The 15,894-nt window shown below is 33.6% G+C and overlaps 1 protein-coding gene across 1 annotated transcript; it reads left to right on the forward strand.

Moving 5' to 3' along the window:
• Positions 1-5,894: 5,894 nt before the first annotated feature.
• On the forward strand, positions 5,895-6,615 carry LOC103964978 (mini zinc finger protein 2). Its single transcript, XM_009377994.3, has one exon. The coding sequence runs from the start codon at positions 6,140-6,142 to the stop codon at positions 6,407-6,409; it is 270 nt and encodes an 89-aa protein (XP_009376269.1). The 5' UTR covers positions 5,895-6,139; the 3' UTR covers positions 6,410-6,615.
• Positions 6,616-15,894: the final 9,279 nt, after the last annotated feature.

Here is a 15,894-nt window from a genome sequence, read left to right on the forward strand (position 1 = left end):
AGACATCCACAATTTCACATGCATGCTCAAGAATATACATTGCACTTGTAGTTTTTTTATGTACTTAGAAAATGCTGGCTCGAAGGAAGGGAAATCGAAGGCTCTCAAGGACATATATATCGTTTTCACTAAGACATGATTGATGGCTGTATAATTTTTGTGAAGCAATATAATTTGTCAGTTGTTGCAAAGTAATAGATGAAACGTAATTGTTTATTTGTGACCGTAGATGTTTGTGAGCCTTCCCAATACTACCCAAGCGCTTAGGTGATGTTGAAAATTAATTAAATGAGGAGATTTTTTTTTGGTTTTGTAAATTGCCCTTAGAGGTAATAAGTTCTAAATTTGCTTGTTCTTTTGGATTTTGGTTTGCTTATTAAACAAGGATTGTGTGAGAAATGGGTACCCTAAATTGGCCTATGTTATTTTGTAACAACCAAACAAACTGAACACAAAGTATGATCAAAACCCTGATCAATATGCACAACAGAAACTTAATCAAACACCTAATTGCTGCACCAACTAATTCTGTATCAAATGAATTGATACAAAGTAATAGGTAAAACCTAAGTGTTTATCTGTAAAAATAAATTCATGTAAATTTCACTATGAGACTCACATGCATCTACGTAAGATAAACCATCCAACACGGAGGTGATCGATTGCAAGCTCAAGGGTCTCTAATTTGAGAAGTGTCAAAAAAAATGAAACCGATTGTCTATAGCACATTTTTTTTTTTTTTTTTTTTTTTAACGAATGTCTACAGCACATTAAAAGGCAAAATATGGGGTACGTAGCCTACCCTAGAAAATAGGTCTTTCCTCTCCACTCCCTACTAAGAAGCTTCTTTTTTCTTTTTTTTTTTTCTAATAGTTTACCCATAATCATACTTTCTATTCTATTTAACCTAAAGTCCTCAACAATACTGCTAGTTTTCCAGCTTTTCTTCCCAAATTTTACGGTCTGCCCGGTTATAAAAGTTACTCCATGCAACTTTCTTCTACATACTAAGTGTTTTATTCGAGCATTCATCAACAATTAAGTGCCCAAATTTCAAATCAGGGACGATAAAATAAATGAAAATTTACTAGGGAAGAATAAAGAAATAATATTTGTACATGGATTAATAACAATTTCTTAAACATGGATTTATAACAATTTCCTATAATATTTGTCCATGAATTTTTGACAATTGAAAACAACAAGAATTGGGGGGAAATGAATACATTTGTTTATTTAGAATTGAGATTGTTTTTGGCTACATAATATTATATATAAGCCCGATTTTTCTCTTTCATATATGAACAAAAAAAAACAGAAAAATTTTCACATCAACTTAATGATTCCCACTTAATATCATTTTCCATCATGACAATTGACAAGAAAGTTATAGGATCTATAATTCATTGTCGTTTCAGTGGCCACGTTTTCTATTTTGACATGCCCCTAAGTTCTATTCCTAATTATCAATTTTTCTGACCTAATATATACAGATGAAGGATTAGGCACTGGTCCTTAGATAATTAAAGATTCAGTGTTCTTGCTATTCGACAGATACCAGCTATTAATTATTTCCCTTTCTTTCAACGACACTGAGTCAGATATTTACACCAACCAAATCTTACTTGAATGATTAAGGCCATCAGCACATTGCATGCATATTCCATGTAGGATATCTTATTCCATACTAAATTAATAAGAATCAGGCGATATTAACTCATCGGAGTAGGATGATGTAGGACATGAACTAGGCAATATTAGCTCATCGGAAACGTTGAGATTATTACCATATATACTAACTAGTTTTTCATTTGGTAGACTTTTATACTTTAGGCATGCCTGAATTCAACCAAAAAAGGGTATGCTGAATCCTCTAATGAATTAGACAGAAAAAAATTAACCCAAGATTGACTAAGTGGAACTCAGTGGGAAACGAAAGGGAATCACTAAAACTGTAAAAGAATTGTGACTCGAAAATTAAAACTGTAAAAGATTCAAATAAATCATATTTGGTTAATATAGACAAAAACTCTACGTATTCTGTGGTCCAAGCTCACGAGGCATCTTCCTCTTTTGAAATGGAAATTTCGTTGGGATTGAGGAGGTTAATTGACAAGTGCATCGTATACCAGCAGCTGTGAACCATAACTTAGTTGCAGAGGGAAAGAACTTTAGGTCAAGTTTGCATCAATCAACACCAACTTTTGTTTAAAAATTTCCATTTTAGTTTGTATTATTGATCAACTGGATTAGTGAGCTGTTGTCACCCTTGACGTGAGTACGTTATACTGTGATAAAAAGGAAATACGTGATTACTTAGGTGCCTAAGATGCTTTTATCCTAAGGACCCAAAAGGCACAATCACACTAGGGCTTTTCCTATGGGCATCAAAAATTTGGGTTGGGTTGGTGAGAGGCAAAAGGCTTCTTCTTTCGCTAACTTCTTGAAGCACAATCATATATATATTTATTTATTTTATTTTATTTTTAAAAAGCCCCCATCAATCTACAAAATATTTATCCTTGTTATATAGGCATATCTCTCTCTATATTTCTCATGATCAAATCAAGTACCAAAGAGAGAAGTGGCAAGCTAAAGAAAGAGTATTACAAGACATTATATATTCTGTTCCGTTTTGATCATGAATATATTTAGTCAAACTGATCTCAGTGGCAAAATCTTTGTGACAACGGTTAGGGCAATTGAGTACTTTAAGTAATACTTTCTTAAAGTTGAAATATGTATTCTTATTATCGTATATTCATATAAGCAATAGTTCAGTACAATTTACGGATAAGATATACATTTTGTGGAATACTCGTCCCTAGCCCCTTTTTATGTCATCTTTGGCGCCGGTACGACAAAAAATCTTGGCCTTTTACCCGTCAAAAATTTGATAACCTAAGTTTACTTAAGAATTAACTACCTTTAAATTACTCCTTAGAGGATTAGCTCATTTTCCCATTTATGAATAACGTATGTCTACGGTAGAATTTTCATGATCGGAATTGTTCGATATTCACTTCGAAATCATTTCTACAAAAAATTATTTGAATCAAAGATCATTTAATCATCTTCATATATCAAATAAATCACACTACAAAACTATGAACAAGTAGAGACTAATATATTTGCACCAATGAATTACAAATAGGGGCAAAATTTGAGGATTTGCCGACTTGAGGTTAATAAAACATTGGATTTTCGATGCTGTCTCGCACGGGTCTTGGAAAGGGAGCCTTAAAAAGTGGTCCAGTAGGAGGGCGGGGTTGGTAGGGACCACCGAGGATCCTTAGAAACCCTGAGAAGCCACAACAAAGTAATACCAACTTAATCTCTACTACTTACTAAAATACTTATTATTAATTAAAATTCTATGAAATTACCAGTCTAACTTTCTAATTAAAACAGAATATGAATAAAAAATATAGGGTATAAATGTAATTTTACACAACCAAATTTTGTTTTTTTGTTTCAAAATCTCACCTACATGTTATCTTAACATATCTCTAATTAATTAAAAAAAAAACTTCTCACTCCCACATTTTCTATCACTCTCTTCCTCTCTACTTCTATTTCAAAAATAAAAATAAAAATTTTTCTTACACACTTTGTATGTGCCCATATGCTAATAAATATAAATAAAAGGATACAAACCTTCCCAAAAGAAAGAAAAAGCAATCCAGTGAGCATTTTCGCAAGTAGCGGGGTTAGCCTAAGAAAACAATAAAAGATGACCAGCCTCCTATTTTTAAGAATTAAACAAAGGGACTTATTTAGTCTAATTACACGTGAGCTTAATGGGAGGAAGAGACTGGGTTTTGCGCACCTAATAGTTAGGACGGCCAGATATTAAAATTGCAACTAAAATAAGCGTTGCTGTTAATAAATAAGTGCAAATAGGCACATATTTCAGCCTCATAGTAGTTTAATTTGCTGCCAAGTAGTATATTTATAATGAGCCATTGATTTATTTGACATAGTGAGATGATTAAAGGATCTCGGATTCAATTTTGTAGGGATGATCTTGAACGATTCTGGTTATGAAAATTTTACGATGAAGATACATTATTTGTAAATAAGAAAATGAGATCTCCCCCTAATAAAGGGAGAATGCAAGCATTATCCATAACGGTATGCGTGTAAAATGTCATTATGTCACAATATTAATTACAAGGCTGGCTAGTCTTAAGATGTAATTAGTGTTGAATAACTGACTCCCAAGTTTTGAGAATTAGGTCACTCAAAATCAAACACAACGTAAAATCCAAAACCATCCAAACGCTTTGAATGCATGATATCCATTTTTTTTCCTATTATAGGTAGCTTTGTGAATTTCAGTCACAACAGACGTACGTTCCACATCACTTCTCAGCAGATACACAATTAAATTAGTATATGAAGGTTTCAACTGTTAAATTTCCCCTCACGGACATTGTCATCCTAGACCTCCTTGTGTCGTCAAGGACATGGGAGATTCCAGATGTTCGGCAGACTTGATATGTAGTTATATTGTGGCAAAAACGCAAAGATGCATGCATGCATGTGGATCAAACTACGAGCCACGTAATGAACAAAAATGGCAAAAAGTTGGCATAGTCCTCCATTGATATCAGATACCAGCATTACCTAACCACATGTCCGTCGCTGTTAACATGTTAGGGAGTTTCTTTAATAATAAAAATTCGTCTCACAAGCATGGATGTGCAAATCAGCTCTATAGAGCACATGAATTCATTTTGTTTAGTGTAATTTGTCGGGTACAATTGGCACAAAATAAAAGAAAATCACGTATAAAAAGCATATGAAGTGATGTAGGTTATGTAATGTTTGCTCGTGTTAGTTTATAATTACACAGGCAAAGAGTATCATATCGATATAAATAGGAATGGAATCATCATTTGTTTTTGTAATTAATCAAAAGCCAACAGTGTGCACTTTGTTTATCTGTGTGTGTTTGAGATTGGATGAATCCGTGACATATAATTTTGGGAAAACCATCATCGATATATTGCATGGCACCAACTATTGTCTTCTCTGTTTCCGTAAACATTAACCATCAAACTTCTTTTTTTTTTTTTTTTGGGTAAAGATCAAACTTCTATTTTTGTTTATTTATTCTGCATATATAAATTATGAAATTGAATTATTACCTTGTGCAATGCAAGCTAAGTAACAAGAAGAGAGTTATAATTGTAGCATTTGCAATTTTATTTTCCGTACAGGGTTGGCAAGGTGAGATATCATTTTCCATCGAGTTCTGGGGTGGTGAAACTAGACTTTTTTAGGTCGTTGAGGAAGCTAAGCTAGACAATTTTTATTGGCATCGTATCAATGAACCCCACAAAACAATCCTTTTAGTACCACTTAAGGGTCCACACTGTACATGTATAATTATGGTTTATGAGGTCTTAATTTCTGCTTAGCTGGTCATTCTATATTAAACCAATCGCAGTTATGGTTGATAGAAAAAGCTTTCTCAACATATTTAGCATCTAAGGTTTTGCCTTATTTACACACATTAGTTTCCATAATTCTATTTTATTTTTCTTTAATTTTATGCTAGTGAGTTGTGAGGTTGTTGGACCATCAGTTCACAACGACCATTTTTGGGTTACAACTAACTAGCTAGTAAACAATGAGATTAAAACATTAATAGTTATATAGTAAAAAGGTGGTCATGGATTATTGCCCCCCAATTCCTTTCAATAGAAAGATAAAAAAAAAAAATTACCGACTAGCTTTTCTTCTAATGATATTTAGTATATATCAGTAAAACAATTTATAATTAAACAAAAACAGGTTGATTAATGTGCTTACCAATAGTTAAGACTACTAAAGCAAGAAGAAAGAGAGAATATTGCGTGCTAATATGCTATAAATATATATCTAGGGTTAGGGCTTGGTCATTACCACGACATAACCATAATATAAGCTCTTGTTTCCTCTCTTTCTCTCTCTCTCTCTCTCTTTCCCACTCTCTAACTCACCTCCACCAACCTCTAATTTGCCATCTTTTGATTCTGAGTCAAAAAACCAGTGAGGAAATTTCAGCATAGTTTCAAGGGGGTTTGGGGAAATCAAGAAACGCAATAATTAATCAAGATCTGAAACAGGGACGAATTAATCAGAAACTTAAATGAGGAAGCGGCAAGTAGTTTTGAGAAGAACAGAACAAGCTTCAGCATCATCTTTCACCGTCGTGAGATACGGAGAGTGCCAGAAGAACCATGCTGCTGCGGTCGGAGGCTACGCTGTTGACGGATGCAGAGAGTTCATGGCAAGCAACGGAGAGGAGGGAACAACTGCTGCACTCACCTGTGCTGCTTGTGGCTGCCACAGGAACTTCCACAGACGAGAAGTCGAGACTGTCTGCGAGTGCTCTTCGCCTTCTTCAAATGGTGCCTAATTAAAATAATTAAGCAGCTAAATTATGTATATGTAATTATTATTATTAAGTGTGTGGTTTGAGAGATATTGCCGTTTTAGTTATTTCTGGGTTGAGAGATGATAGAAATATATGGCTGGACAGTCTATTGTATATGTATGGATGGAAGGTGAAAAGGGTATGTTGTATTTTCCAAATTAATTTAAGTGTTTGCAGATTAAAAGAAAGCAACGGCTAGCAGTTATATGGTGTATGTGCATTACATGGTGATGAAGCAGCGAAAAAAAAGGTATGTGAAATTAGTTCATATCTCTCAAAGAAAATTAATTAAGAGTTTCATGACAATCTTGATTGGAATACGTGACACCACTTGAGCTAACCTTTAGTTTATTGTTACAAAAAAGGGCATGTATATATGAAAGAGCGAGACAAATTATTAGCTCGCCTAGGTTACTTGAGGTAATTAGTTCATGTAACCTAGCTAGTTAATTGAATTTCTCATAGTAAAAAATAAACTTCTTCTCTTGTATTTACTTCTTTTAATTAATTATGTACCTATGATGTTTGATCCTCTTAATTCCTGTGCTTGATAAGTGCATATATGTGGCATATGTAAAGCATCAATTTATGAGTGGTACTGACTGATCTTAATGGTAAGTTCTGCAATTATTCCTCCTTCTGTCTCTAATATATTTAAAGAAAAAATTCATATATTGCTAGAAATTAATCTAATTCAATTAGTCTATAAATGTTTAGATTGCTTTGTATTTAGGATTGAAGGCCCACATATCTAATCGTGTTGGTTGTTATAATGGTGGGAATTTCTTTAATTAGCAACGTAGTTGAAAGGTGATTAACTTGTTGATTATCCCACTAATATCTCTTTTGGTAGGTCCTTAACCTAAATCTCCCACTAATATAATCTTCTTTGGTAGGCCAAGTTGTTGATTATCCCAAGAAAACCAAGAAAGAACGTTATAGAACGCTCCACGACGCTCATATGCAAGTTCGATTACAAGTATTCAAAAGAACGTTATGAAGAAGTTGGATTAATTAGAATCATTAAAACCATGTTCTATATATATATATATATATATATATATATATATGCACATAGATATGCAGTAGTAGTTTTTTCTTAGAAAACGATTCCCTTCTTGGCGTTAGCTAGGTGATCAAAGTATCATGAAAATGGAAATTGCAGAACCAAATAGGTACAAGATTTTCTTTTTCTTTCTTTTTCCTTTTCGATGTTCGTAGGGTTTTGATGTTTATAATACATGGTCATGTGAGTTGTTTTAATCAAGTTAGGCCTTGAGTATGGAGAGGGAACAAACATTCAGGTATACATTACATTGTAGGTGAGCCGATCGGGCAGATGTCAATTCTATGAAACCCTCGAAGAAGTATGTACGTATGCATGTTCATCTAGCTTCTTGGGGGGCCAATTGAATGCTTATAGTAATAAGGTAAGAGTTCATTGACAACTTGGACAATATGCACTACAATGTACCCTTCACAAACGAGAAAGTATTTAGTGTCACTACCACGTCATGTAATAGCGATTCCCTTATATTATCACTTTTTTTAACTATATATACCTGTGACGCATAATTTTGTCGTTTATTCATATCATTATAACACGTGAACAAAACATCGCATAAAGTGTGAATCTACACTTAAAAAGTTTTTCTTTAGGAACATGATTACTGCATACAAGTTTTCACCCCAAATTTACATTTTTCCAAGCGCGAGCACTAAACAAGCAAGCTACCACACCTTTCTTCTATTCTTGGAGAACTCTAATGTGACCTTAGTACTCCGTAAGACTGAAGCCAATGATGGTTAGTTCTCAAGAAGCCTTCTTGTGTATTAGTCTATTTTCTATTCGAGTCTACTTAATAATAACTGATATAACAGAAATATAGTTAGAAGGATATTATTGTAATTAGGTTATATGGCTATATAAGAGATTGTATAGCTATCATTTCCTTAAGTTCAGTTGTATACATAGTCTCCAATCAATCAATACAATCTCTTTTGTTTCTCTCTATCATCTTCCTCTTCCTCTATGCGAATTCTTCATCTTTTGCAATGTAGTTAACATGGTATCAGAGCCACCAGGCTCACGCCATGGATTCTGGTGGTTCCACTTCTCATTCATTTCGTCTATTTCTAGTTTTACTTCTTTTCTAATTTTTTGTTTGAGATTTCGTTAATTTCTTTGGTGCTTCCGTAATTGTTCAATTTGTTCTGCAATTTCTGGGTAAATTTTTGTTCTGGGTTGTGATCAGAGATCATCGATGATATGATATCTTGGTCTTTGAATTGTGGAAAATTTTGCTTCGTCTGTAAGCTTGAATCTTGATCCTTTGGGCCAAATTAGAAGTGGGAACTTCTCGGTTCTTGAATCGGGTCCATTCTAGCTCAGTTTTATGTAACTGCGTGCTAAATTTTGATCGACTTCACGTCTGGCACCGTAATCTTATTGTGTGGGCACTCCATCTTCGTGTGTCCTCCTTATCTTGGCCGGTGCAGTTAGTTATCCCGGCCTTCCCGCTGTCGCAGTCGTCGCAGTAACATCTATCTTGGCGGCGATCTCCTTGGCCATGTGCTTCTTGGCAGTTATCTCTTTGTTTCTGAAGGTTGTTGGCTAATGGGTTCCTGCATATCACGTGTTCGATCTTATGATTCAATGAAATTGAATGTCAGAACAATGCAACTTCATATCTTGGATGCAAGTGTTTAAGGTTCTACTATCCTTTCTCAGTCGTTCTTTCACTTTTGAAAATTGGGTTTAATCCTTTTCATCCAATTTAAGGCATGAAATCATATCATTTTCGATGATCTTTTATGAGTTTCATGTTATTTTTCTAATATTGGGATTCAGTATTGTCAGAATAAGTATTTTGTTGATGGTTTATGGATTTTACTTTCAATTGGGTGATTCTTGATGACCTGCTGGTGAAGTTACTTATGGTATACAGAAAGCGTTGGTCACAACCTGAAATACACAAATGGCATTGTTGGGCTGAAGATTGACTTGCACAAATGAATCTCTCTCTCTCTCTCTCTCTCTTTCTCTCTCTCTCTCTCTCTCTCTCTCTCTCTCTCTCTCTTTTAATGGTATACATGTTTGAAGAAATGTACAGCTCAAGTTGTTTTGTCAAGTTGGTGAAGACATATGATTCGTGTTCTATTCTTTGGTGTGGAGTGATCTTGCCGATATGAGTTTATATTGAAAATGGGGGTTTTATTTTGTTGTTTTTGGATGAATTGTCTGACATAAACTACTGTTTCATTTAGTGATTTTTTGTTGGATTACAAGATTTCAAGAAAGTGTCATTCTTTCTTGATGGATAAGAAAGTATCATTCTTTTTTTGATTCCATAGAATTTGTCAAGAGTATTATTCTCTTGTTGCTTTAGAATTTGTCAAGAGTGTCATTCTCTTGTTGCCTTAGCATTTGAGTCAAGAGTATCATTCTCTTGTTGCCTTAGAATTTTTCAAGAGTGTCATTCTCTTGTTGCCTTAGCATTTGTGTCAAGAGTGTCATTCTCTTGCTGCCTAGAAGAATTCATTTGTTTTTTTGATTTCTGGATTGTACTTGTGTCTTTCATCATCGCTTCACCAACGGCTAAAGTTGTAGTTTTATGTGATGATAATGGAGTGAGCAAAGGTTTTGGTTTTTCCTCTGTACGAATTCTACATCTTTTGCAATGTAGTTAACACTTAAATCATTTTTCAACTCACCCTCGTATTTTCTTGTTTTTCCATTCTTTTTGGTTGTTTATCTAAAAATATGTTATGCTTAAGTGTCGTATTAGCCAACTATTTCTGTACCTCAAATACAATCAGAAATTCCCAAATACAATTTTTGCTTGTAAATGGTCTCACAATTAATCGAGCACATTCCAAATTCTACCGGTAATGTCCAATATATTTGTTTTATGTTCACTAGGACTGTAGGACTAGGTTTTAAAATGGTACGCAGGGTTTAAGGATCTCTATAGCGACCGGGGAATTCATTGTGCAGAATATTGGGCTTTAAAAGTTTGGTTAAAATTTAGGGTTCATAATACACAACCTATAGTGAACCATACTCTGTTGGGCTATGGGCCACAAATTTTGCTGTCCGAGAACAAACTTTAGCTGGGTAATTCTTGGTCTCAACTTTTGAACATTCAAAATCCGTCAATACATAAACCGTAGACAATTGGTGATTGGTTCACATGAGCCGAGTAACCGAATGTTAAGGTGAGTTTGTCCACAAATAATTACCAATCCTTCGTTGACATTAAACAGAGTCACCACCAATGATTAATTAGTTCATACGGATTTGACATTGGGTTGTACTACCTATCATATAACATCGTTTAACCATAGCAAGAGCATGAAATATTGACAGCTTCTTTCCATAGAAGAAGAATTTACCGGTTTTATAGGAAAATATGTTGGTCTAGTAGAAACAATTAGGAGAAATTCTCTCACTCAATTAAGTTTTAGTTTGAGCGGTGTCGTCGTTCAATAAACGCTTACCTCATATTTAAAAAGTGCCATACTCATCTAATGGACGATTATCATGTGGTGAGTTGGGGACATGAGCAGTGGCGAAGCCAAGAATTGCCGAGAAGAGGGGCGAACATAAAAAAATTACAATGGTTGTTGGTGAGATTTCATGTCATGAAAACATGCATAATAGATTATTGTCAATAAAGCACATACATGTATCTCAATGTAAACAATCATGCTATCATTTAACCATCGATCCCGACCGTAATAAAACATCTATTGTTGCTAGCTTTTTTTGGCAATGAGGTGGTCTTTTGGTTGACAATAATCATTTTGAAGAGTGTCTACGAATTGCTTTGCGATAATTATGTGGATAAGCAAGTATTTGACGTCTATGTCCAAGGTCTGTAGGAAAATTAGCCAATAATTCATCCAACTCAATAGCCTCACCTTGTTGTGAACTACCTGGAATATTTGAAGGAAGATTTTAAGCATTGTTTTTTTTTTATAGTATCGTTGCATTACTTAACTGTGTCATGGAAAAAAAAATAAACTCTTAGACTCTTAGACTATAGTGATATGACTAGTAACTAATCAATCCAACAATTCAATTAATCAATACTAATAATCATACAAATTATTTAATAAACAAAAATTCAATTCAACTAATCAATATGAATAATTGTATACATTATTCAATAATTCAATTAATCAATCAATAACAAGAATTCATTTTTTTACCCTAAACAATAATTTCATTGCCATCAATAATCATAGAATTCATATCAATAATCAATAACCATATTATTCTATACTAATTAAAGAAAAAATTCCATTGCATAATTAATTAGGGTTTGAAATAATATATAAATTTAGAAAATAAAAAATTTACATAAAATTGGGAAGGATGGCGTGACGGGTGGTGATTGAAATGGAAGCTAGGAATTGGGGGATTTGTTGTGTTTGGCAAAGTGTGAGTGAGAGATGAGAAATTGAAAGGGGTGATGGCTAATGGGGACCAGCGGTCCACACAATCTTTTATTATTGTTTTTAATGAAGCTATAAAACTGTGTCGTTTTAGTTCATAATTTTTTTTTTTTTTTTATAAAAGTAAATCTTACAGCGTGCAGGGGTGCTGCACATCAACAAACGCGAGAAAGCCACCATACTTTCCAGTTTCTGACCAAACCAAAGAGGCGCTCCTAGGCTTGTTTTTCGGCGAACAGAGGAGCGACGACCACCCCTCGCTCACTGGACATGAGAGAATCTAGATCTCTCAACAATTAGAAGGTTTGAATTGATTTTTTCTCGAGAATTAGATGGTCTCATCAACACTTACAGTAGCAAACCTCTTAATGTTTTTTCAAATTTCTTTAATAAATTTGCTTTGGCACTATTTTTAAGTAAGTCACCCGCAACTCTTTGCTCCCCATTATCTCCAGAACAAGCCTAATCGAACTTTGAAAGACCCAAAACTGAATGCTTTATCAAACTTGTAGAAAAACAAGTTCAGTTATTAGAATCTTAAGTAAAGATTGAGCCTGACCTAATTCAACAGAGCTAGGGCAGTATTTGTATTTACCGAAGTCAATGTTAACGTTGGCAGCACGTGAACCAGACTGATCGTGGGGCCATATGGTTTCCCAATTAGGGTAGACAAATAACGTCTTTCTTCTTTGTTTCACATGGGTTCAAGTTCCATACCATACGATACGATGTAGCTATAGTTTTACGTGAACTCTCATTTGATTTAGGGCATCGATTAATCTATAAATCCGCATGCATATGACTACAATACAGATACGTGATACAGAAACACAATTACGTGCATAGATAGCTTACATATTACAACATTAGTAGATATCATGCATGTGTCGAGAAGGTAAATTTTCAATGTCATGGTTTGGGGCAGTAGTAACTAGTGAAGTTAAAAGGCTATCGATGGTTGATGGTGCCACATGTTGTGAAAACACACCCGCACGTAACTTATTCACCCAAAGTAGAAACTAGAAAGAGAGAGCGAAAATTTTCGTAAATCGGTAAAATTCCCATACTTTCTATTCGTATTAATTAGGATTAAGGATTTCACAATCGACCAAATCTGTTCATGTATTTGCATACGTCCTTGTCTTATTAATATTAATATTATTTTGATTTGTAGATGTCTTTGTCCCACTTACGAAGAGATAAGAAAAGTATGGTAAATATAAATGCAACCTTTAATTTATATATATATATATATATGTATATATGTATATGTCTTAAGAAAATGTGCAACCTTTATTCTCTCATAAAGCTTGTGCATATACTTATTATCCTTTTCTTTTTTTTATGAGTTCTTTTTATGCATGCAGAAACAAGACTACAAAAAAAAACTTGTTCGAATATGATAAGGTATTCGATTGTGGTCAATTTTTGTTTTTAAGACACTGTCACAAGTACGTAACGGAATATATATATATATATAAACACAATTAGGATGAGATTTAAGGTGAATTAGTTGGGTTTGCGCAAGTTATAAGTGTATATAATTACTAATTCATTACTATTAGAAAGATAATATAAGGAATATATATAAAAGAATGGAGATTGTTCGAGGACATGACTAGAACATTGTAGCTAGGACCACTGAGTAATGCGTTAATCTTTATGCTGCAAATAATTGCGTGGTCCTTCATTGACTTGCAGTATTAATTTTGTTTATCATCAAATGCGTATGTGTTTGCAATTATATGCTTCCTTTTAAATGTAGGATGTCAATGACATATGAAAAAACCTTTTCATATGTAGCCTTCCTACTAACAAAAATACAAAGTCATAAAGACAGATAACTTCGTTATCGTTCAAGGGGTTTTGTTTTATACATTGTGTTATTCTACTTTAAACTAATCTTAAATTGTAGAGGAATGAATGCGAATTCGGGTTCATACGAGAAATACTTATGCAGTAATCAATGTGATTACGCTGGCATCTGCTTGTTGTATTGGGTTTTTAGAAAAGAAAAAAAAGTTTGGAAATGAAAACCACATCATGGGAGAATGTAGAGCTAGCTAGTTGCTTGTGTTAATATGAAGCAATTTTAGGCGTCTTTGTTTTATTGCGTTGTAAATGATGAAAGGTTTGATAATTAGACGTTGCAGCTTTCCTCTCTCGTACTTTTTATTCTTTTTCTCATGATCAGTCTTTAATCTTTCTTCCTTCCGCCGATCATCCCTAACGGAGGTAGGTTAAAAATCGACGTGGAGGGTGTTACCACCCAATCACCATCGATCAAATTCAAAGATTGAAAGGACATCATAATTAGGTAACAACAACTTTCAAAATATTCCTCGGGATTTATTGGAAAAGTAACTAATTAGTAGTATGGTTTATCTTTATGTTAGGCTATTTTTAATACTAATATATTAAGGTTTTATATTAGAATAGGGATTATGATGATTTGTTGTTAGGGTTTAACATTACTTTTGTTTGTACCATATATACTTTACCAATCTCGAAACTACTGAGTACTAGTTAACTTTATACCTTCAAAGACCCAGATTCGTGTTGAGGCACCTATGTTGAAGCACAAGGATTTTTCTCCGACCAAGAGGCTAATCACAACACAATACATGACAACATAAGAATAAAGCTCATAGAGTCTCACATCGACCGTGGACCAAAGCCAGAGACTCTCCTCAACTATAAAAGGAGATCATTCTCATACAATTAATCCCTAATGCAATTATTGCACTTAATCCATTATTAGAACTTAATGATTGTGTTTGAACCTTTGTATTATGCAAACTCTTATATTATTAACGAGACTCCTCTATTCTCATGGATATAGCACTATACATCTAGTGTTTATTTTCTATCTCAATCTCTTTACATATTACGTGATTGGAGCAACCTCGCGAATGTCACAACTTTAACACTTTACGTTGTTCCAAAGTCAACCCAATTTGTGTATCAACAACTTTCATGTTTGCTTCAACATTAGGTCATTATAAATACACTTAATGTAAGTTTGTAACTTTGTAGGCGTCTGGGAAATTTACAGTCTTTTTCATTGTTTTTGTCAACGGATTAACAATCATATATAGTTTGCAATCCTTTGTTATTCTTTTCTCGTTCTATTAATTGTAAATTTGATTTCCATTTAAACTTGTTTCTTTAGTTACTCAAATGTTACATTCGTTTATGTTTGGATCTGTAATCCCATTATGCTATCAGATAAAAATCAAATTACGCTATTTAATATGTGATATTTATTAGAAAATCTAATTCAGATTAATAGTCTAGCCCAACAACTATATGAAATAAGAAAACCTAAACCTCCAATTGAATTGTAAGCCTTAATTATGAGTGTTTGTAGCTGTAAAAAGACCTAATAAGATGGAAGTTTGGGGTAAATTTTGATTTGGAGCTTTCTTCAAAAGTACCTTGGTGCTAATTTAGCCACTTTATTTTTCGTATTTTGGATTAAGGTGATGTTATAGTGGTTAAAATTTTAAACTTTCATTTGTAAAGTCACGTAATGTGATATAGATTAATGATTGAACTCTTTCTTTAAGTAATTAAAAAGGAAGTTCAACTATTAACTATCATATCATGTGATCTATATAAGATGGTCTAAAAAATTAATCTACGTATCACTTTCTTTTGGATTGTGGTCAATTCAAGTGGTCTAGAGAATCCACTAGTTTTAATGTTACTGGACAAATCCCTACAGTGACAAAAAATAGCCTATAAGATTGAAAGGTGCTCAACGAGAATCCAAAGAAATCAAAATAGACTAGACAAACTAAAATACCAAAAAACACCTGGCCTATCGTGGCTCTTGGAATCACTAATCAAATTTGTCTCACCAAAAGCTTGGGATAAAAACCATACATTATATTGTGAGAATGTGAGGATGAGGGATCAAATCATACAAGGGCTTATAAGGAGTTGAGTTAATTTCCATATTATCTATTAATTTTATGGTGAACCTTAACCTTCTTTATGATATC

This window comes from the organism of the source record quoted next, unplaced genomic scaffold, assembly GCF_019419815.1.
Source record: "Pyrus x bretschneideri cultivar Hongxiangsu unplaced genomic scaffold, Pyrus_bretschneideri_v1 Contig12, whole genome shotgun sequence".
In the NCBI taxonomy this organism is placed as follows: domain Eukaryota; kingdom Viridiplantae; phylum Streptophyta; class Magnoliopsida; order Rosales; family Rosaceae; genus Pyrus; species Pyrus x bretschneideri.